The 24,389-nt window shown below is 37.4% G+C and overlaps 1 protein-coding gene and 1 non-coding gene across 8 annotated transcripts in view; both read right to left on the bottom strand.

Annotated features, from left to right (window-relative positions):
- The window catches only part of LOC125226786 (whirlin), a 137,763-nt gene that overhangs the window by 34,690 nt on the left and 78,684 nt on the right, over nt 1-24,389 (bottom strand). For 3 of the 7 annotated variants that reach the window (XM_048130874.1, XM_048130875.1, XM_048130876.1), the window contains exons 9-14: nt 18,061-18,227; nt 17,704-17,887; nt 15,400-15,507; nt 14,779-14,835; nt 14,152-14,243; nt 12,895-12,961 (exon numbers count right to left, since the gene is read on the bottom strand). In XM_048130874.1, coding sequence (XP_047986831.1) covers nt 12,895-12,961; nt 14,152-14,243; nt 14,779-14,835; nt 15,400-15,507; nt 17,704-17,887; nt 18,061-18,227 — 675 coding nt within the window. The remainder of the gene's footprint in view (nt 1-12,894; nt 12,962-14,151; nt 14,244-14,778; nt 14,836-15,399; nt 15,508-17,703; nt 17,888-18,060; nt 18,228-24,389) is intronic. The other 4 variants (XM_048130877.1, XM_048130880.1, XM_048130879.1 and 1 more) reach the window with 2 other exon arrangements.
- On the bottom strand, nt 10,814-10,885 carry Trnap-cgg. Its single transcript has one exon. It is a non-coding gene; the product is annotated as a tRNA-Pro (tRNA).

Here is a 24,389-nt window from a genome sequence, read left to right as displayed (position 1 = left end):
TAGCATTTTGACGTGTCCTTTACAACCATCTAACTTCTAAACCGTTTAGTTTATCACTACGGTTGCTACACTAGGTTAAGGATACTAAAAATCTACATATTTTTCTATATACGACACAAATATAGGTCAAAAAACAAAAAAGATATAAACATTTTTCTAAAAAAAAGTTGTTTTTTGCTTCTCCTGGAAACCTGCATTTTGTCCTTTACGCCAATTGAACCCAAAGGTATCGATATGCACATAATGATGATTAAAATAATACTTAGGTACTGAAAACTATATTAAACAAAAAAAAGAAAATTTCATAAGCTATTTTATTACATAAATTATATTTTATTTCTTAAAATTACACAACTTCAATTTTCTTGACAATGCCTTTGGTATATCTACTATGTACAGATGTAGTGCGAAAAGCTTTTCCTTCGTATTTCCCGGAAACGTTCGTATTTGTCATGCTTGTCGTGTACTGAGGTAATGTTAGTAATTAAAATCAAGTTTGATTCGGAATGGTAATGAATGACAGCTCATAAATGATTTTACTTCGAATCACTCGTTGATGTGAACAGTTAATCTGCAGTGAAATTACACTTCAACGTGCCTCGTTGCAGCTCTGATATTGGCAGGCGCCGTGACTTATTCGATGATACAATTCAGTTTACAAGCTATTTTGTTAACTGATTGATTATTGTACATATTATTGTTATTTGTTTAATGTTCATATAAATTGCTCTATGTACAGAGCTATTATTTTCTACTTTTCATAGAGTAAGTATTTAGACCTACTTTCACAATGACTGATAATTTTTAAATTCCTTTAATTTGGAAAATGGAAAAAATTCACACCTCCGGTAGGACTCGAACCTGCGACCTTCTGGATTGCCGGTCCAGCCACTCCCGGAGGACCTGTTAGTCAGAGCGACTGCCGGAGGTGTGAATTTTTCCGTTTTTTCTTTAATAAAAAAATGTGTAGTATCGCTCGCAGACGTTTCTGCATGATAGAAAATAATTTCTTAAATAATTAATTTAAAATATTTTTTATCACATAATTAATTAACCTGGCAAATTAATATACGTGTTAGGTTAATTAGTAAGGCGAGGCGGAGCTATGATATACGTGTATGGCTACGTATAGGTGCCTACTATGTGGCGTAAATGTATGTATATAAATGTATGTGTGTATTGCGACCACATTTTATCGCTAATTACTGGCATCAGACATGTTGTGCGGTCGCAGCAACCAAGCCAGGATTAATTAAAAGCATTCAAAATAGTAAAATGAAATAAAATTCGTTTTTCAAGCCCGACGCATTCCGAAATGTTTAGCGCATGCATGTAGGTTTGAATATGTAGGAGTGTCATATCATACGGGCACTGAAATTACCCAAATCATATAAATATAATGTATTATAAAATATAAGGTATTATAAATAAATAAATAAATATCGGGGACACCTTACACAGATCAACTTAGCCCCAAACTAAGCGAAGCTTGTAATATGGATGCTAAGCGACGATATACATACTTAAATAGATAAATACATACTTATATACATAGAAAAACATCCATTTATGACTCAGGAACAAATATCTGTGCTCATCACACAAATAAATGCCCTTACCGGGATTCGAACCCAGGACCGCGGCTTAGCAGGCAGGGTCACTACCGACTGAGAATCACAAGTAATGTACCTACCCATTATACAATTTAGACACAGATTATTTTAATAGTCTCACGTATAAAAAACAAAACAAAAGTATTTGTACATTTAAATTGGAAAACTTTTATTATTTTTTTCGTACATTTATTAGTATACAATTATTTAGAAATCATATTCGCTTTTGTAATAATTTACACCTTGCTCTAACTAAGGTAGGGTAGGGAGTGTGATACACGCTCATCCATGAAATTTTCCCGGGATTGAAAATGGCGCGAACTGCGCGAAGCACGTGTTTGTATACAAACACCGATTGATATTGTTCCAATAGAGTTTTATTTACATTTAAGTAGTATAGATGGAAGTATTTGTGGTGTTTGCGTATACCTTGGCCATAGCTCGAACATCCATGGGCACATAGTCTCGGAAGGCGACGCGGCGCCGTGCGCGCCGGCGCGACGTCATGCCGGCGCAGGGTCGCGTGGAGCACTGACTCGCGACTGCTGACTCCGGGAGCTCCCCCGCCCTGTGTAGCCGCGACAACCCTACGGCGTGCCCAACAATGCTTGGGCCGTGCTCAGACTGGGCGGCAACCGCCCTCAGAACCACACATGATCGTAGAGTACATTGTATCGATGTCAGTGACACACGTATCAAAGCAGTGGGTACGTTGAGTCGAGGACTCGAGGACGGACGTGAACATACAAGCATTGTTTATCTTATACTTTTAAACGAGCAATTCTTGTATATTTATTTATTTATTTATTTATTTATTTATTTATTTATTTATACATACCGACGATCTCGGAAACCGCTCTAACGATTTCGCTGAAATTTGTTATGTGGGGGTTTTCGGAGGTGAAAAATCGATCTAACTTATCCTTAGGTCTCGGAAAACGCGAATTTTCGAGTTTTCATGCGTTTTTCTTCGCGCGCCATCTCGTGTGCAGTAGATGTATTGTTAAGACAGAATTATTTCGGTCGATGTAAGTACTATTTATTATAAAGACTAGATGGCGACACAGATCAAGGCGTCGCATACGAAACAACAAACATTAGGTAACTTATAATTCGCGGGCGAGGTGTTATAATATTTTCAAGTCTTTTTATATTAATGAAAAGAATACTTAACACGAATAGAAAAATTCACTATTTGAGCTTTTGTGGTGTAACGCGCTCCATCTCGTGTGGAGTAGTTGTATTGTTAAGACAGAATTCTTTCGGTCGATGTAAGTACTATTTATGAGAAAACTAGATGGCGACACAGGTCAAGGATACAAAATAACAAACATTGACTAACTTATGAATTTTATGATTCGCGGGTGAAAACACTTACGTATTCATTAAGTGTTTTAATTATTATTACGAATTTTAAGCTTCTTGTATTATCTCAGTACTATTTTAAAACTCAATACTTCAAACAGATGTGCTATTACATTCTAGAATTATCCGGAAATAATAGGCACATACCGCCATCTCTATTTGAGCTTTCGTGGCAAAACGCGCGCCATCTCGTGTGGAGTAGTTGAGTTGTTAAGACAGAATTCTTTCGCTCGATGTAAGTACTATTTATGATAAAACTAGATGGCGACACAGGTCAAGGATACGAAACAACAAACATTGACTAACTTATGAATCTTATGACACGGTGTTTTCAGTCAAAGGAAATAGTAAATCCGATGTACTTTGTATATGTTTAGGAAAATTAACGATAGAGGGCGTGAAAAACAATTTTATGCCGTAGTGCAAATTGTTCGCTAGATGTCACTGTTACCCCCGCAAACTGGGTAATGATTGTTATCGTAAAATATATAAGTATTTTTTGATGTCCAAAATTTTCGCTAGATGTCGCTGTACCACCCGCAAACTAGCGAACGGCATTCTATGGCCAATTACATGTATTAAATTGTAAACTTTGTTAATGTCCTGTTTTATTGGCAAATAAGTTAGCGTTCATATATTTATTAATTAATGTGACTGGTAGATGAAGGACCCATTTAGAAATCTTGCCATAAATATGTGGTGTTCCACGTTTAAGAGGGTCCACATCAAAGAATATAATACTCACTAGGAGGTCCACATGCTTTATACTTTATGTTCTTAAATCCTTTAGGCATGGAAAGTCACATGAAAAGTTGTCGTAACTTAATAATAGATGGCGCTTCATTCGAAAATCTTGACTGATAACTCTATACCATACTATCACAGAATATATAATAGTACAAGTACAGAAGGCTCACTCCTTTGAAGTTCACAAAACGCCGCCATTCTAAATTATTACCTACATTAACAAACGGACCGCACGCGTGCAGACGACATTGAATTCTATTGCGCCGCGCGAAAGTCGTCGTCACTGAATGGGCCGCGAACTCGCGGCCGCCGGCATGTACTTGTAGCGCGGTGAAAGGATCGCGGAGTGAGCCGCCCCTGATACTATTCAATATACTCTATGTCTTATGATTCTCGGGTGATAAAACTTACGTATTCATTAAGTGTTTTAATTATTATTACGAATTTTAAGCTTCTTCCGTTATCTCAGTATTATTTATTTTAAAACTCAATACTTCAAACAGAAGTGCTATTATGCGTTATGTTGATTGTGTAAACTGTCAGATAATTATGTTTAAAGTAAAATAAAGTACCTATACAACTATAGTGTATCAATTATTTGTTTATTTAAGTGATTTACTGTTGATTTTTTCATACAAATTTGTTTGGAAGTGGTAAGTCTGTCATGTAAAAAACACAAGAAGTATAATAAAATAGAACACCGAGCGAAGCTCGGTCGCCCAGGTACTTTATAATTTAAATCGGCAACAATAAGTGGTTGAAAATTCCTACTAAAATGGAATTGACGTTCATTCATTTAGATTCGACGAGACGAGATTAATTTCTTTCTTACTCTTTTCTATTGCACAGACTCTGTAGTAAAGAATTTATTGTATACCTAGGTATTTTCAAATTTACATGAATTAAATTTCAAAGATTTAATAAGATACACACCCAAACGCTGTTGAAATATATGTATAATATAAGTAATTATCTGGAATCCGCGAAACATTAAACCAAATATGGTTTTAGGTTTCTGCAGTGTGGACTGTGGACAGTGTGGACATATCTTTAGCCTATTGAGAAAGAGCACCTTCTTGTTTGACTTCTGGATTTGAATAAGAAAGTAAGCCTGCTTTAGCCTACAGTCAAGATTCGCCACGAAGAAACGGTCTTGTAGTTGTGTGTTTTGTATACAGTCGACGACCATATAGTATATTGATACGAGTACGGTGTATACTTATACGAGGACGCACATGTGTACATCGCAATAATATATTGATATTATTATGGGTACATAAGGATAAATGAACGTACTTGTCGCAGTAAGGCATTATTTAGCATTCCTAACAGTAGAACAAAATATGCACAGCATTCATATATAGGGCGCGCATGTAAGCAGTATAACGAAACTTGTATGGACGCAGATTTGTTTGGCAGTTCACTAGGACTCTTTAAAAGTGCCGTATATTCTCTATTAAAATAAAAATAATTAGTACCTATATTATAAGTATTCAGACTGTACTTCCATTTTGAATTAATTTCTCTTACACTTCTTAATGTATTTAACTACACTGCCTATCATATAGTAGGTAATAAATATACTTTAATACTCTTATTGTAACTCGATTTTTGTAAATTGGAGAACTATAGGTCTATAATTAATTAAATTTTGGCAATATAGCTAAGTTTACATATGTATATTGTATGACTGTTTGTTCTTTAATAAATTAAAAAAAAAAAAATTAACGTACCTATATTTATGCGTAACATCGATACTATGTTACCTTGATTGATTGTAAAGTTAGGCAGTTTCGATTTTTTTTTTATAGTTATTTGTTATACAAGGGGGCAAAGTTGTATTTTAACGCCGAGTGTGGAATTTAAAAACGAGCAAGTGAAAGGATTCTATAGTTGAACCACGAGCGAAGCGAGTGGTTCGAGAATAGAATCCTGAACTTGCGAGTTTTTTAACACACGAGAAGTAAAATACATTTGCACCCGAGTGTAACACAAAACTTTTCCCCTCACTATAGCGAGGAAACTACAACGCAAAAAATGCGTTTATCCCTGCTTCCAGTTGTTCCACAGGTGGTAAGTGGTAAATCATCTTTATTACTAGATTCACCTACTTTTATCAATTTTAAAGCAGTTAATTTGACTTTATTTAAGGTCAAATTACTTTACCCACTAGTGGATAAAATGCGTTTTTACCCGCTGGTATTAAAGGACAAAACACGTGTTTCCGAGCTAGTGAGGGGAAAATAATATTATATATTTTCCCCTCACTAGCGCAAAAGAAAATAAATTTTCATTTCTATCCCCTTGAAGTCCACGCTTAACAAAGTTTTAAAATACGACGAAGAAGAGTTCTACTTACTTATGCGCTTAAGTTGTTACCGAGGCCCTATTTAATTTGCCGAAACTTTTGTAACATTACAAAGAAAACATTACAAAAGTAGGAAAAGTCGGAATGAAACGAAAAGTTGTCCCTTTAGAGTCAAAACGTCGTGCGGCTTTAAGTGGAGCGAGCCGCTGCCGCTTAGGGTATGAAAAGAGCCTAAATGTGAAGAGATTTCTACAGAAGTTACGCCACCATTGGGACTAGCCCTGGAGTATAATACGAAATTAAATGTCAAATGATAAATTACTCTCCTTTTTAACTGGTTTTTTGGTTTCACTTCTCGGCAACGCTTGATTACTTTTTTGTTGCTTGTGTTTCGCCCCAAAGTTTTTGACCTAGTTCAGCTTTCATAGAACGTGATGCTACATTTGTTTGTGTGCTTTGTTTTGGTAGAGCCGCGGCGTAGGCGTAGCGCCGTAGAGCCGTAACGAGCACCCTGGGGGGATGCTCCTGTGTGCCCTAGTAATGATGGCTATTACTACCAACTAACGTACGTGTGTTGTACGCACACATCATTCTTGGATATTACTATGATTAATCGACGAGTGGTTTGACGTTATACCTACGTGCCTGCTTTGTGTCAGTATCTAAAGGCATAACATAACTACATACATACATACAACATACATACAATCACGCCTGTATCCCATAAAGGGGTAGGCAGAACACATGAAACTACTAAAGCTGCAGTGCCACTCTTGGCAAATAAGGGATAACATAACTAAGTATGATATATTTCATAAACTGCGAAGGACTTACGAACACTTTAGTTAGGAGTAGGGCTGCCATCTCGAATTTCGCCAAACCCGGACAAAGATTCAAAAAACCCGGACATTTGGCGTAAATCGCATTTTTTCTCCGGACGAGTCCGAAAATATTTTTAAAAACCCTAAAAACAGGACCTTTAATTTTGATCCATTTATTTTTTAATTTCACACAATGTGTAATCTGCAATAAACAAGAACAAAAAAAAATTTTTCCAAAAAAATAAGAGTTATCTCTTTTTAGGGTTCCGACTTCCGTACCACAAAGGTACAAAAGGAACCCATATGATATGATGCGACTCTGTCCGTCTGTCACATTACTACTCGTAAATACCTCGAGAACTACTTATGCTATCGATTTGAAAGGTTGTATGGAGAATTCCGCGATTTTCGAATTTAACGCGAGCAAGCCACGGGCAGAAGCTAGTTTCTTATAATTTTTTAAAAATAATTTCGGTAAAAAAATACCGTTTTCCCCCTCGCCCCCTTTTCTCCGAAATTTACCAACGAAAAATTGAGTTTTTTTTTTACGAAACATTGGCTGAATAGTACAGGAACAATAAAATCGAGTCTTTATCTTGGAAACTTTTTTTAAATTGACATTTTTTTTTAAATTCCAACTTTCAATCTTACCGACATACCGCCCTTGCATATTATACATCCATATCGTTTTTCAAAATTATACGAGATTCTACCTAAAACAGTATCTTTCAAATAAAGTGAAAACTGTCGAAATCAGTTAACATTATAAAGAACTAGCTTTTTCCCGCGACTTGCCTCGCGTAAAATTCGAAAATTGCGGTATGCTCCTTACAAATTCTTAACCCCTTTTTAGGGAAGTGGAGGGGCTAGTAAGAGACAAAAAGTAGCCTATGTCACTCTCCATCGCTTCAACTATCTCCACTTAAAAAATCACGTCATTTCGTCGCCCCGTTTTGCCGTGAAAGACCGACAAACAAACAGACACACACACTTTCCCATTCAAAATATTAGTATCCTGGATTATCCCTGAAAAATCATCATACTATACAGGTCGAGGTCGCTCAATTTAGTTAGAGAATTCACCGAGATATGGAGCTATACTATACACAACAATGCTCATTAGTACCTATATTTCTAGTCAAGCAAGTAATTACAGTTATATGAGATGGGATTTTTTTTAACTATTGAAAGTTTGTACGAATACGTAACCTTCGGTGGGCGAGTCTGAGTCGCACTGGGCCGGTTTTTTTTATTATGTTAATACTTAAATTCAATGAGGTGCTTTCTTACATGAAAAGTGTCCGGGTTTTCCCCGGACACTTCTTGACACCCCGCCCGGACGGCCCCCGGACGGCCTCCAAACTAGGACAAATCCGGGGAAACCCGGACGGATGGCAGCCCTAGTTAGGAGGCATTTTCGGTAAAATGCCTAGCTTTGCCTATATCATGGAAATAAACCTAGTATAAATATAATTGCTCACCCCAAAATAAATAATTAGCTCCCGGATAACAAGGGCGGCATCGTAAAGTCGGTAAATTGCGACAAGATAGTAATTACAGCTCCCATTTAAACCGAGATCCCATTCTTGCGGAGGGCCCAAGTCGAGTTCATTAACCCCCCGAACGGCTAAAGGGCAGTGTTATCTTTATGACGTCACGAAACGGCTCCGCCTCTGCAATACTACTGACGTCATTAGGATTAACTTAACTCAGAGTCAGACTATGTTTACATTGTATGAAACAGACATTTTATTGTGATTATTTATTATTTATTTATTGAATTATTATATTACAGTCGACAAATATTACAATGTATCACAGCAGGGTTAGCACAGGATTGCCGCGGGAGTATGTCGCCGCGAGATAGACTATCCGTCCTTATGTCATTGATACAGTTAGAAGAAGACATGTGATCTATCTCGCGGCGACATACTCTCGCGGCAATCATGTGCTAGGCCTACAGGCCCTGCAAAACTGTTTAACAGTTTGACTGCAGATATCGGAGTTGGTTCATAATAAATGTTGTTCAGTCACATTTATTTCACTAAAATATATAAATCATTGGGTTTGAGGGTAAATGAAAAGGATGGTCTGCATTGAGAATAATATTAATGTACCTAATTGGCAAAAAGCCAGTTCGCAAAATAAAGATAAAATAGGTGACCCTAATTGATAAAGTTTAAATGGAAATTGAAACCTGTACCTTGTAATTTGCACCATTTATCTGCATTTTCATGGCTGGAGACGACGTTTATTTGATTAATAACGGTCGACGAACAAAGAAGTAGAGTGAACCTGATCCTTACAGTTATAAATATATGTACCTAATAAAGGTGCTGAGATAAGGGTTTTTTTTTACGTATAATAAAGAACTAAAAAAATCCGTGATATTCGTGAAAAAAAATAGTATGAATTAAATTAAAGTTTAGTTCATTCGTTTCTTCATTTAAGAGCATTGTTTTTGATGTTTCGAATCTAAACAAACGGTTTAGAAGGTGCTAAAGAGGCATCAAAATAAGCTGCTATAAAAACGCATTTGCAAGACGGAATTGTATATTAGGTATAAGAGGTCGTCGTTCAGCAAACATTTTTGTAAGTACGCAAACTATCTACCAACCTGAAAGTTATTGTAGTCACATTGAATAAAATCGTTGGTACAATTTTACATAGAGACTCCAGTCAGGGTTCTCTCCTGGGAATAAACTCTACAATAGTTGTGTCAGGATAGTTACAACTTTTGGGCCGCCTGATAAAATTTCTTATACATTATAATTCGCCGGACGAAAACTAAGGTTATGAAAAATCATTTAGGATCTCGTTCGCTTCAGTGTTTAAAAATATCTAGATAAGACACTTAAGTATATAACATCAAATTATTTTCAGTATTTTAAACTAAACGTTTTGAATAGTTTAAGGAACTTAGAAGTATTCAATATTATAATGATAAAGATAAGGACAAGATATGGAATCACCACAGCCATCAATCCATTGCTTACTTCTTAGCTACAAAAAAATCACATTTGAAAATTCACAAAGTGTACCTAGTGCATAGTGACTCAATTCATTTTGCTTACTGAATTTACATCAATGTCATACGAAACTAAATTAAATTCATGTATTTATCAATTGTAGCCGGCTTTGTGCCTAACTAATAAACATAATGTAACACAAATTACCTTAATAATAATTACATTAGCGGATTATTGTCAGTATCATAACAATGTCTTTAAAAGCAAAGTTAGCGTCAATGCACCGAGGGGCGCGAGTGCCAAGCGATTCAGTAAACGTCAGTCTTGGCTGCGGCGGCATTTCTAGTATAGCTTGGCACCTAAATTTGTACTGAAGGTAGGCGTGACCAGACCATTATTAGGCTGGTGATGCTATAAGCACTGGTGTTTACTGTTTATTTTTATAGGGCCGGGGCTGTGAAAATCCAAAACGTATCCAACGCGCCGCGTCCGCACGCAACTTCCATTACTTCGTAAACGCGCCCATTATCACGAATTAAATTATTTCATTGAAGATACGCTGCTTGAAAAGTAATACTGTCTATTTTTATCTATGTTTTATTGCTTATGACAAGTATTGCGTAAATACACAGACCAAGTGGCGTTAGTTTATGAATAACTATTTCTTTGTTTAAGTATTTTCATTTTAAACACAAAAAAAATATTGTAAGAGGGACCCACATACTACTTAAAATTTCTTGTGATTTAATTACTGAATTTAATTTGAAAATGTATTTATTTTAAAGTGACATATCGATGAGGGGATTATGTAATCAATTTTAGTCGGCTGCACTGATTTGATATTTATTTTTATTTACCCTGCACATAATAAAATGTTGCTTGACAAAAAATAAGCTAAATAATTAAACTATATTTTTATCCTAACATATTATATAATATCTATTGTATAGCATTGAGAGTAATGTATTTAATAAAATAATATGTTACTACGGGCTCGTCCGGGATTTGAACCCGGGACCTCTCGCACCCGAAGCGAGAATCATACCCCTAGACCAACGAGCCGATGAGTCAACAAGCTAAAACAGCGGTCTAGTTATACGCCCCTCTCGCAGCTGAACTAATATGTCATAATTTGATTAATCTGCAATTTACACGCATTCCTTTCGCAATGTTTACTTATTAAGTAAAATTCTACTTTTATTGCCTTGCCTGATACGCTATTATTTTATTACTACTATTTTAGAGCACCATTAAGGTCAACATACCTGCCGACGTATTATGCTTCCGTTTTTATCACTTATCCACGTGGCGTGGATAAGACATCTGTCACTCTCACACTGACATACTTGCCAAAGCGTGACAGATACTTTATCCACATAGACAAAGACATATACAACTCCACCTAGACAGATAAAGTCTAAGAAAAAAACGTACCTCGTCAGTACCATACAGAAAAAGGTACGGTGGCCTAGATGGCATTACACCTTTGGGGTACGCTCAGCTAGATGGCGATAATATTAATATTCGACATTTTAACATATATCAAGCTAAGAATATGGGAATATTTATTTAGCATTCATTTGACCATCAAATACAAATTACATTTAAGCAACAACTACAAACAATATATCTAATCTTATAATTAACTTAAAATTAAATCTTAAAACCCTAAAGACTAAAACTAGAATATGGGCCAAATTGTCAAAACTGAGGTTCAAAAGTTTTAAGCTCGTGTCAAGAGATCGCAGTTTATGCACTGTGATTACACATTTTACTTCGACATAACTCTCTATAATACTCGATCCACTTTGACATGATAAGTGATAAAATTGGAAGCATAATACGCCGGCTGTGAATATACCTCTACATTTAAGTGTCCAACTATGAAAAGTCTATTCCATATAAGTAATAAAAAAATTATGCTACGCGGTTTGTGCAGTTAAAATTTAGGTAACTATTTACTCGTAATTAAATTGATATTCAATTATTAAATCAAACAATAATGTACCTACTCATGTCATGGTCAAATATCATGCTCGTTGCGTCAAAGGTGTCATAGATAACACGTAGGTACCCTACCTATCTAACATTTTGCTTTGATAATTATCTTATCGCTACCGATTTTTTCGCATTGACTTGCGCAAGCAATGAAGAGTAGCATTTTGAAAGGTAAGTATGAAACTAAAACATTATTAACTTATAATTAATTCGTATATTATGCTACGGACCACATCATATTACCACACAATTTGAAGTACGTTCTAACAACGTAGGCAAAAACAAGCAATAATAAAGCAGCAGAAATAAAGACACATACACGAAAACATCTACGTTCAGAAAGAGAGGAAATTTAAAAGTACTTACTACGATATCGAATTGTACGATTCAGTAGGAAGGTACATAAGTAGGTTACAATTGCCCAGGAAGAGGTTATCAGGACTGGCCGCTATTGCCGGGTAATATTTTGTTAATTAATATAAAATCCAATTATCCCAAACCACAAATAATCAAAATAATTTTGCCAGATTTACCGCTTAATTCAGGAAATAACGGCCACAGTTGGAGAAAGACATTCTACTCGCTAGCCGTCGTCGATCGTGCAAGAAGTGAGCATACGTTACTCGGTGGTGGTGCTCGGTGCCACTCCAGCCACACTAAATATTATACAGCTATGCTATCATTGTCACTTGCAAACGTTGAGTAGGAAGTTATTATGCAGAGACGCACTGTGCGGCAAATCCCAGAGGTAAAATGGCTATCGATCCAAATCACCACACGACTCTACAAAAGCTCTCTGAGTGCGCCTTTGCAAAGAGAATTACCAAGAGACGTAAGGCTACTATACTAAAATGTATTTGATAAGTAGTAGGTAAAGCTTTACTAAGTATTCAGAGCTACAAGTTTTAATCTTATAGCAATTAAGTAGATAACGCTATGAAAAGTGTGAATGGTTTTGAGATGAGTTCAGCGAGTGACACGTAGGACGGCGTTAGGCTAGGCGCATAAAAGTGAATGTGGTCGACAGAACATTGATCAGAAGTGTGTGAGATAGGTAATTCTGGCAAAATCACCTCGTGCGGTGGTTCCAGGTCGTCGTCAGCCGGCGGCGCGTCGGCCGGCCGCCACGGGCGCCCGCTCCTGGTCCACACAACATCACTGTCACTGTCTATATGGCTACACATTCAGTAAATCTATAGGGACAAACACATGTCAACACACATTTATATGCTAACTACTATAAATCTAAATTAGATGCAATAAAAGTTTTTCATTCTAATTTTATAAGAGTAACTTCCCTACAACTCCTACAAGGGATAGGTAGATATGGATACCTAAAGTACACGGAATATCGTTTTAGTAAGATGTATGTATTTGTCTTTTGTACCTAGTAGGCTATGCATCTTTTACTGTTCAAGTAAGTAGGTATCTACCTTATCGTAATATGACCTCCGTGTCACAAATTTAATCTAACCTATTATCGGTATTTAGGTATGTCAGTCATGAATAAACGTTTATGTCCAAGACAAACGCAAGTTATGCCTACTAAGAAAAAAAAGTACATTGTATCAATTTAAATGGTGAACTTGTTAAAACAACAACAACGCGATTCTTATTGATACTGAAAACTGAACGGTGCTTTAGGACGGATTAAAAGTCTATCGCGGAGCGCTTTTACGGGCAATAAATTTAAAACCAACCCTCTCGGATGCAGGACAGCGGTATAAAACCGCCGGTGACAGTAAATACGAACGTTCATGCCACCATAAAGTAATCGATTTCGATAGCAAATAAAAGTGGAAGTGTTGGCGCCGCGCCAATGAGATGCTCGGTTCGCCGGGCGAGGCGCGAGGGCTTGTGAAAAACGGTAGGTTATTTTCGCTCTAAGATGTAAAAGAGCGGACGAAAGCGAACGCTTAAAGAGGACTCAACCTTTGATTTCGCACCTAAAGAGTACTTTCAAGTTTAAGCGTCTACAGAAGAGGCGGCTACGAGGGATTAGCGCCTCGCTCATTAGAGTGCGCGGGTGGCCGCTCCAATGACGCACGACTTCCTGCACTTTCCTACCGCGAATAACAATTCTAGGTTACATTGTAATGCTCGTCGAATTGTATACCAAACGTTTGCACAGTAAAGTACACATTGGAACAAAGTTATTCAATATAACACATGCGTAGTAGAGCAGTGCAGCCCATTAATCTAGTATCCGTAAATCGTTAAGGCCATTATGGGTGTCAAAGTAAAAGTGAAATATAGTCTTTTCCACGGTTAACATTATATGCACGTACAATTAGCATGGCCTGGGATAATGCGTGGAAGGTGGTGGGTACCTGTAGGCGTGGTCGTGCGGCGGCAGGCCCAGGCCGGAGTCCTCGGAGGGCGAGCGGTGGTCGGCCGCGAGCGGCGCGTCCGGCGGCCCCTCCTAGAACAGACCCTCACTACACCCGCCGCCCCGACCGCACCACTAATGCTAGCTCTAACCTACGCCTCAAACATTTCTGGTGCAATCAAAACCAAACAGACGTGCTACATCAATCAGTTTTGTATATCCTTTCAGCAGACTTCCAAGAGGTTATAAATACATATGTATAAATGATCTATAGACATCTCCTTTGTTTTACAATTATTATATGGATATTATTATATGGGAACAAATGCTAAATTTTAACATTACACTAAGGTTATTGTTATTTAACATTAATCTCTAATACAGGGCACATAGCGAATGATGAAATTAATAATTCTGGCGGTTGACGACTGCCGTGTATACCTACTAAACCGATATACCGAACTAAACATGGAGTCCCAAAATTAAAATCAACCATCGCTGTATGCCCAAAACCACCTAACAACAATAAGGCAAAGAATTACATCGAAACATCGAGTCAGACATTAAATAATGAAAGCACTAACTACTAGTGAGCAGAAGCATGCGGGCGCAGTGCGCGTGCACTTACCGCGTCGTGCAAGTCGTGCATCGTCGAGGACGGCAGCATGTGGCGGTCGGCCCCGCGCTACGGACAAACGGGACCCTTCAGCAACCTCGCCTCATGCATTATTAACACGTCTCGCATCTTCCCTAACCGAAAACCTTAATATGCAAAACGTGCCTCTATAAATAAGCTATGAAATGGCCTGCGCTACATAACACCATTCGGAGATATAACCTACATTACACCGCTACTTCCAGCTATTTATTGCTAATTCAAACGGACGGTCTCTACCACAAACCACAATTCCTTTTTATTTCCTCTAATCATCATCGAGAAAAAACCTCAGAAAATTTAAACGAGCTTGCAGCTGTCTCCGTTCTTAACGAAGCGCAAAATTGTAATTAGTGAGTCCAGGTGGAGGTGGAGCGTAGATTACGAGATTATTCAGAGCAGTCAACCTAATGAGCACAGCTAAAATATGCTGTAGTTACAAAATTTTTGCTAAGAAACCTTTGTAAGAAAGTCCCGTCTTGTGTTTAAAGATACATTAAGGTTTATCTCTAAACGTTCCACCTAAAAACCTGCTACCGTCTACGTAGGTCACAAATATAGACTATTCGGGTTAGTGTCTAGTCTAGGACATACCTTTAAATGGTGATCAGGAGGTTCGTCGCCTCGCCTGTAGACTAGCTCATCGAATCTCGGCCGGTCTTCGGGTAGCATGAATTCTCGGATTTCCGTTAGGAGAGTATACTACAACAGAAAGATAAAGTCTCAAATCATTCATTTAAATCTAGATGTTATGACTACGTAAATGCCTATAAAATTGTCGTAATATTCAGTTCGTTTTTGACATCCATTACAAATTTCAAATGATTGACTAAATTGTTTACATCTGTCTAATGGAGGTTTTACACAGAGAGTTCCCAAATCGATAATAAAGCTAGTACCATTGGTATTATAAGTACAGAGAGACGATATTCAAATAGATAGATAAATACATATTACCTGCATAATATGGATAAATCAGGGACATTTAATTATTTCATATTCACGATTAACAAATAAATTGTCTGCCGAGATCGAGGAACCTTCTGCTTCATAGGGCATATACTCGTAGACTGGGGCACTATTTACTAGGTTAAGTAATAGGGAAGGTCGCCGTGGTGAATAAGTTACGCGTACTTATTTTCATAGCATAAGTTATACTTACGCATGTACTTATGTTATGAAATAGGTTTCATTTCGAAATACGTGGGAAGCAGAATTAATCTAAGATCAGCCATCCCGCTGTCCAGTTGATAAATTGCCACTGATTTGCATAATTCCCATAGTATTGAGCGCGGGAGTTAGCAATGCAGAGTTAACTTCCTATATTGGCGCAGTGGGAGCTGCGAACGTAACGTCGAGTCCCATCTATGAATAACGACCAAAGAGATCCAATTAACGCGTGCCATTAAACAGAATCCGCTAACAGAGGACTCGGCTTAAGATAAATCGATTTTGGATACAATACCTAACTCGACATCGAAAGCAGTTAGTGTCTCGGTATGAATAATGACCTCGTGTTCAATTAATCATTGTAGCTGGTCAGTTTCCTATTAAGGACCGTAATTGTTTACATGTAGGTATCAATATAAAATTGTATATTTTTAAGGCAACAAGAATATCATTTTTTAGCAAGGATTACGTCTGTCTGTTGCATAAGGTAACAAGAGATTGAGAAGTTGTCGATTCTTATTTTTTCATTGAAAATATGAAATGTCAAGCAAACGATTTGATAGGTCATAGCCTAGTTGAACAGTTAATACAAATAGGAGGCACTTAATTATAAAATAACTACCGCGAAGTATCAATGTTCTTAAGTTTCTTAACTATCATTTAACGAGATGATATAATGATAACAGCGAGTCTCTGTGTAGTTAAGACGCTACGGGAGCGAAAATGCTAAAATGGAAAGGAGTCCTCCTTTCAATTTGAGAATTTCAGTAAAATATACTAGTGTTATTAACTAGATTTATAGAAAAAAAAATGTCCATTAAGAAGAACCCAGTTAAAAGATATTGCGAAAAAATCTTTAAAATCGAGGTTCCGCTCTCGACTGTTTCCTCCTTAAAAAAAATATTTAAACGGAACGAAATTTAAGAATCTAAATAACAATGAAATAATCTGTGTCGGACCGTTTAGATTTTTTGGCTAATTGTTGCCGATCTTGAGTATCACACCTTTTTTGAGCCATATTGAAAAAGGCCGTTTTTAGAAATTTTTGATTGGCTCTAGCGTCTTTTAAAATAAAAATACCTACAAAAAAAATCAAAACGGTCCGACACAGATAAAAATAATAATAATCTGTGTCGAAAAAATCATTGCTCTATCTTCAAAAACCAGGGATGAAATAGTCGAGAGCGTTTGTATGAAGAATTGACCTGTATCGTATCGTCTTAAGACTCTTAAGTTCTCAAAAAACAGTGTATATTATTTCCTACATTACAACGGTAGGTAGCGTAGGAGCTGTAACTATTTTTATTAGAAAAGTTACGAACTGTAATTCGTTTTTTATGGACCATTATTTATTTTAGAAATATACCGAGTTGATGTCTATTGTCTATTTAGTTTGTGGTGGCGTGGTTTACTTACGTAAATCGCAAGTCTAAGAATGGTAAACGTGCCTGCTGATGGTACGAAAAGTCATGTGACCATTAGTACCTACTTACACCTAGGCCGGCCCCCTGTACAAACACAGTGACAGACATCAGTGGTGAGCTGGTGAGCTACTTGCGCCGGGTAGATACACCATCATAGTGGAGACTGATCAACATGGTTTACTTTCTGCGGCGTGCCGAGCAGATGGCCAGGTATGGCGAGGAAAGCATCGCACCGTGCCGCAATATCTCCATACGCCAGCACGGACAGATCGTTCTACAACAGGGAAAGGTTGACATGACTTACTTTTTGTGGCGTGTCGAGCAGATCACGAAGCACGGTGAGGAAAGCGTCAGTAGCGAGCCGCCGCGACGCGTACTCCTCCATGTAGTACGCTAGCGCGGGCAGGTCGCTTTGCGGAAGTAACGAACGCGCCTTCTGCTCCACTGCTGTCGATGCCGCGCCTCTTCTCTTACCCCAACCGCTTATTCTAAAAACAAACAACATGTTATTCATAAGGAAAGCCTTCATGCGTGTGTATTATTTTTTTTTCAGGAGCAGAACGCTCCCTTGCCCACGTCTCGCACTAGCAGCTATATTCGCTTGTGGTACTTGAGCTGACGGCCTCGTCATGCGCCACATCCACGGATGGATACCACATACCTTGGCGTTGCATCTCGCTCCCCGTAGGCGGTGCAAGCGTGCGGCACCTTGCCCACGTCTCGCACTAGCAGCGACATCCGCTTGTGGTACTTGAGCTGTGCGACGGCTTCATCGTGCGTCACGTCCACGAACGACTGCCCGTTCACTTCCAGAATTTGGTCGCCCACCTAGATGAAACAAAGGTATATTGTGCTGTATTAAATTCATTATTTCCTGGAGCGTCAGTATTAAATTCATTTATTCCTGGTTTGCAAAGTCAACTACATATTATTTTTAGTTTTAATCCTTTACTGGCAAGACTTAAAATTAACTATAGGTAATGGTCCTGCTTTTCAGCATCGGAATTATAATCAAGTTACAAAACTCGTGTTTGCACAATTTGTGTTAATTATTTTATTCAATTGTATCTGGAGAGCCAAAAACTATAATATATAATAATATTAATAATGAGCCAAAGGTACTAGTAGCAATCTTAGCCAAGTCCTCAGAGAATTTAGTTTGTAAATTCAAGTTCGTCCTATGATGTATTTGCCAATATACTTACATAGATTGACGTCAAATAATTGTACTCGTATATTCTAGTGAACAGAATACAAATTATTGTGAGTTATTACCAAGTTTCTATTAATACATGAATACTCATAAGTAAACTCGCAACTACACACACGCCAGGCTGCTGATATAATTTTATTTGGAGAACCATAAAAGCGTGTGAGATATTTTGCCGTCTTCGTAATAATATCATCGCAGCCGCAGGTGACTGTATACCTACGCGAGACGGTGAAAGTTATTTTCTAACTTGTGGATTATACAAAATAAATTTGAAGAAGTTTCCTAATTAAATCTGGTTATAAATAACCGCGCAGCGATTTTCTCGTTTGATGAAAATTCTTAAAACATTGTTGAAGTTGGTTGGCAAAGTTATGAGTTTCGGATGTGACGTGCGGCCGCGGGCGAGGAAGCTCAAACACCATAAATTTGCACCACACCTCGCTTCGACCGCCAATTGCAGAGAGTAAATGTTTCCACGTTTTCTCTTAATCGCACCTAAGCTGAACCGGTGCCAGGTTAATACTTATATTTCGATTACCTAAGAGCAAGTCTTAATCCGTTTAGCTCTTTGCTCATCGGCAATTTCTTTTACTCTTTGAAAATGGCAAAAATATACGCTCTACAAATAAAAATCTGTCCGATATTTTTATTCCCATGTTGGAGCAAAACCAAATTTGACAAATCGCAAGTTTCGTCACATTATTTGTGCTTAGGTTCCTGAGGTATCGTTTAAAATGAAAATGAAAATGAAAAATGAAAATGAAAATCGTTTATTGAGGCAAAAGCATTACAACAAGGGTTAAGACAGTGGTTCCTAAACTAGGCCGAGCCTGTATCTTAGGAGCCATAGAGAGGTCAGGAGTAGCTATTTCAATTTTAAGTTACACTGTAGTTTCTCCAAAGAAGTAATAGAGATAGGTAAAACTAAGAACGAACATAATTTTTGGTCTTTTAAAAGGCATGCAATAATTAGAAATACTAGTAACTACAAACTATATTTACAAGTCTGTTTCTGAAACTTAGCAACAGTTGAGCTGGTCTTTGGAAGGGGAACCCGGTAAATCCTTCGCTTTAATAGTTCTTCATGTAGCGTTGATTTAAGCATCAGTGCATGAGTGCGAGTGACCGCCTTCATTATGTACAATTGCCTAACTGTTAAAAGTTTGCTTTCTTTGTACAGGATTTCAGTTGGGTAGCGGAAAGGTTTCCTGAGCATGACTTTTATGACAGCCCTTTGGGCACGTTCAAGGTCCAGCAGGGTAGTTTTGCAGGCTCCTTCCCAAACTGCAATACAGTATTGGATGGTGGATTGACATAAGGCATAGTAAACCATTTGTATTATGTTTATTGGAGTGCAATCGCGGAGACGTTTAACAATAAAGATTATCTTTCTTACTCGCTTTGACAGGGTTTGTATGTGACTTTTGAAGGATAGGTGTTGGGCAATGAGGAGACCTAGGTACTTAACTGTCGAGCACCTATTAATATAGTTGCAGAGGAACAAGGTGAACCTGTTTTATTACAGTTATGAAGGGTTAAGTGTTCGAATATTGATGGAGCGGTTAAAACTGTTTTGCTGAAAGGGATATAATATGTTTTTCCCCTCAAGCTCGTACGTGTTTTGTTTTACCAGCGGGTCATTTTATCCATTGGGTAAAGTAATTTGTGAATAAGTCAAATTAACTGCTTTAAAATTGATAAAAGTAGATGAACTAGTAATAAAGATGATTTACCGCCTGTGGAACTACTGGAAGCAATGATAAACGCATGTAGTTTCCTCGCTATAGTGAGGGGAAATATGTTTTATCTACATTTAGTGTAAGGAGGTTACAGTCAAGCCATGACACAATTTTTGCTATTGGCCATTGAGAACGTTTCTTCCCAGGTTTTCCCACTAAATGTTACCACTGTATCATCTGCATAACATATCATGTTGGGAATGAGTTAGAAGGTCATTTATATAAATTGGAATGTATTTAACAGTATTAGTGCCACTCTTGGCAAATAAGGGGCTGAAAAGAAAACGAAACTGTGACATTGCAGTGATAGGTCATTTATGAAATTCTTAATAAATTGTGAAAATATGAAACAAAAATTAAACTTTTCCATTTTACCTGAGTGAGAAATTTTTTAAAACAATCTTAATCTAAATATCAGTATGTAAAACATTCAGTTTCATAACTATGCTGAAGGATTATGATATAAACTACTAGATCCGCCTAGATCGACTTCGTTATAAGGATGTGAATTTTGTCGCTTAACTTCAAAATTGGGTAAATCCATTCTGCTATAAGGTTGATTATCTTTCAGATCATGTTATATTTTTTTATATATTCAACCTTAAAGCAGAATGAATTTACCCAGGCTTGAAGTTAAGCGACACAATTGGAAAATACGACCTGTTAGCCTTGCCTTATTCTAGTTTGCTAGTTTAATTTACATTTGCCTTATTCTAGGTTGCTAATTTAATTTACACAGGTCTGTGTGCTCAGGAAACGAAACGCTCGTAGATATCTATCTCTATCGCTCTTGCATATTGGCGCGACAGAGCCAGACTACCTTTCGTTTTCGTTTCGCGTCGCAGAAATTCCATTCGGCTACGACGCCTGGGCGGCCAAACTTCGCTCGGACTTCGAAGACTAGAAAATACGCGTTTCCTGGTAATACCTAAGACAGCTAGATCGATTGTTCACACCCGAAAATCCCCACAACAAACTTCAGTGAAATCGTCAGAGCTGTTTCCGAGATCGCTGATTGCTCGTGTAAAGATTTAGTCAAATCCCTTTTTAAGAACTGTCAAAATAATAAACTTGTTCATATGGAATTTATATGATAAAGTTCGTTTGTACCCTTTACCGACGTGTTGGTGTGATAAAAATAAGACTTATAAACTGATGCTTTATTTCGTGCATGGTAAGTTATTTAGTGAAAATAAAATAAAATAAATAAAAAAATAAAAAAATAAATAAAAAAAGCTTTAACCACACATACTTAAAACATAAATGAGAAATAATTTACAATAAGAGAAAAAAAATTCACTTAAAATAAATATGTGGGCCCCTTTCGGGTAAAAGCCTCGGACCAAGGAATTCCACTCCTCTCTGTCTTGAGCTGTCTCTGTCCATTTTGGACCTGCCGTTGCCACTAATTCGTCCGATCATCTCCCACGTGGACGTTATTTGTTATACAAGGGGGCAAAGTTGTATTTTAACGCCGAGTGTGGAATTGAAAAACGAGCAAGTGAAAGGATTCTATAGTTGAACCACGAGCGAAGCGATTGTATTGCCGTAGGTACCTGTTAAAACTACTAAAACTGTAGGTTACAGTTAGTTTTTAAAATAGGACTAGGCTTTACCTCTTAAAGTGTCACGGTGTCCCGGTAGACGAGTTTACTAAGGCTACTCGTCTTAAAAGCAATTTAAAACTGGGATGTTCATATTTTTTTTTTGTCATCCTTTGCCCTGCCCGTGGCAGTTTGCTGGAACCGCCGCTCGCAAAATAAGAGCATGATAAAACTTTCACAAGCGACAGACGGGCGCTGCCTCGATATACCCACACAATACGTCGGCCCTGTATTCTTACGTAGGAGCAATCGCCTCGGGCTAACCAGGGGGTAACGTGAACATCGAAAATCGAAGATGAATTCATCCTACAAACCTTTTTATCCAAGCGACGAGTATCTCATCTCATTGTTCCAAAGCTTAAGTATGGAAATGGTTATATAAATTGTTCCAAAGCTGAAAAGCTCAAAGAGTAGAACTCTGCAATGAAAGTGGTATTAATAGTTGTTCTGCCGCCTCGCTTGTTCCGCGCGGAGTTCCGCAAGGTTCGATATTGGGGCCAATATTGTTCATTTTGTATAGCGCGGATATAGTTAGCTGTATAAAGAAATGTAACTACCATATCTATGCGGACGACCTCCAACTCTATTTGCCATGTCGCCCTAGTGAAACCCTCTCCGCGGTAGATGAAATTAACCGGGATCTGAGCCATATAGCTGATTGGTGCTCACGACATAACCTAGTCTTAAATCCAAATAAATCAAAGTTTATGGTTATAGGCACAAAGAAACAAATACAACAAATCAATAAGTTTGTGCCACAATTGAAAATAGGAGATAGTATCATTGAACAAGTCATAGAAGCCAAGAATCTAGGAGTGATCATGGATCAAAACTTAAGATTTCATAATCATGTTTGCGATGTTGCTAGGAATTGTTTCTATAGGCTTAAGGTTCTTTATCAAGTTAGAAATTATTTATCCATAGACCTTAGAATCTCACTATGTGAATCACTTATATTATCTAAACTTAATTGCTGACACGGTTATAGGTTCCTGTCTTTTATCTCACACAAAGAAAGTAATTCAGAGAGTTCAAAATGCCTGTGCTCGTTTTTGTTTCATAATCCCACCAAGAACTCACGTAACCCCGTATCTTAACAGAAGTGATCTGATGAACATGGAATCCAGGCGCTTTCTCCATTTTGCTTGCCTACTATTTGGTGTTGTAAAGTATCAAGCACCTCGATACCTGTATGACAAACTTCGATTCTTTCAGCGCCAAAGGCTTTCTACGCTTCTCATATGTCCTAAACACAAAACAGCAGCATTTCGGGGCAGTTTTAAGTACACTGCCACGAAATGCCGGAACAACCTACCACCACCTTTTAGGCAACTTGCTTCTTTACTGTCTTTTAAAGTAAAACTAAAACGTTATCTTCTTTCTAAGCAAAAGTCAATGTCAGGGTGATTGAAGTTTTGTAATTTTTATAGCTTTCATCTGCATAATAGTTTCCAAATTGTTATTTAACTTGACTGTAGTACAAAATTCTTAAAATAAATATAAAACAAGAATAGCCACTTAACTTGTCCTTTCTCTTAATAGACTAATCGTCATAATTAATTGTTAGCGTCAAAAATTTTGTGAAGTACATATATGTATAAAATATAGGTATATAAGAGTTTTGAATGATTCACGGTTATTTTCATTAGACTTATATTGACCGGGATATAGACCGTGATTACCTTTTCGACAAAAATCAAAAAGGTAATCACGGTCTATATCCCGGTCAATATAAGTCTAATATAGGTATATAACCCTATATGTAGTAATTATAAATAGCTACTATGTACTATTATGGTCAATTGATCATACATATACCGACATGCTCTTGAAAATCTGATCCGTTCTTGTCATGTGAAACAATAATCATAACATTCTAAGACTGTAACACAGATGTGTTACATCTGCATTCTTAAGCTCGAGTTAGGTACTTACGATTAAATAAATTATTAATTATTTGAAATTATTTATTAACAAGACTGAAGCCCAATTTTGTCCTAAATACAGTTTATGAGATTCGTTTAAGAGCAAGTGTGGCCAGGTCACTGCTCAGCCACATAAAAGCTCATGAAAAGAATGTCCCTTGATTGCCAAGGTCGCCGTTATCGAAAACATGCGGAGGGTTATAACTTTCACGTGTTGGCTAAGTAGGTAATCTCCTTAGAAAAACTGTCAGCATTCATAAGCGACATTAGTGAAGTGTTCTCAAAGGCGCATACTGCAGGTCCCCTGAGTCGAATCTCTGTGCTTGGCAAGCAATTGCAATAATATCCCTATGTCTTGTCAGCAGCCTTCACTGACCTACTTTTTACACGAAGGATAAAGGAAATCCGTTAAGCCTTTGATGTGAGCAATAATTTCTATTTAGAAAACGTACGTATCTGCAATCTTAAACATCTGCGAACAGTTGCGACGGCCACTTCCAAGGGTTAGA

Source organism: Leguminivora glycinivorella, chromosome 6 (genome assembly GCF_023078275.1).
Source record: "Leguminivora glycinivorella isolate SPB_JAAS2020 chromosome 6, LegGlyc_1.1, whole genome shotgun sequence".
Taxonomy (NCBI): Eukaryota; Metazoa; Arthropoda; class Insecta; order Lepidoptera; family Tortricidae; genus Leguminivora; species Leguminivora glycinivorella.
Note: the sequence above shows the minus strand (reverse complement) of the source record. Positions and strands in the feature narration are given on the sequence as shown.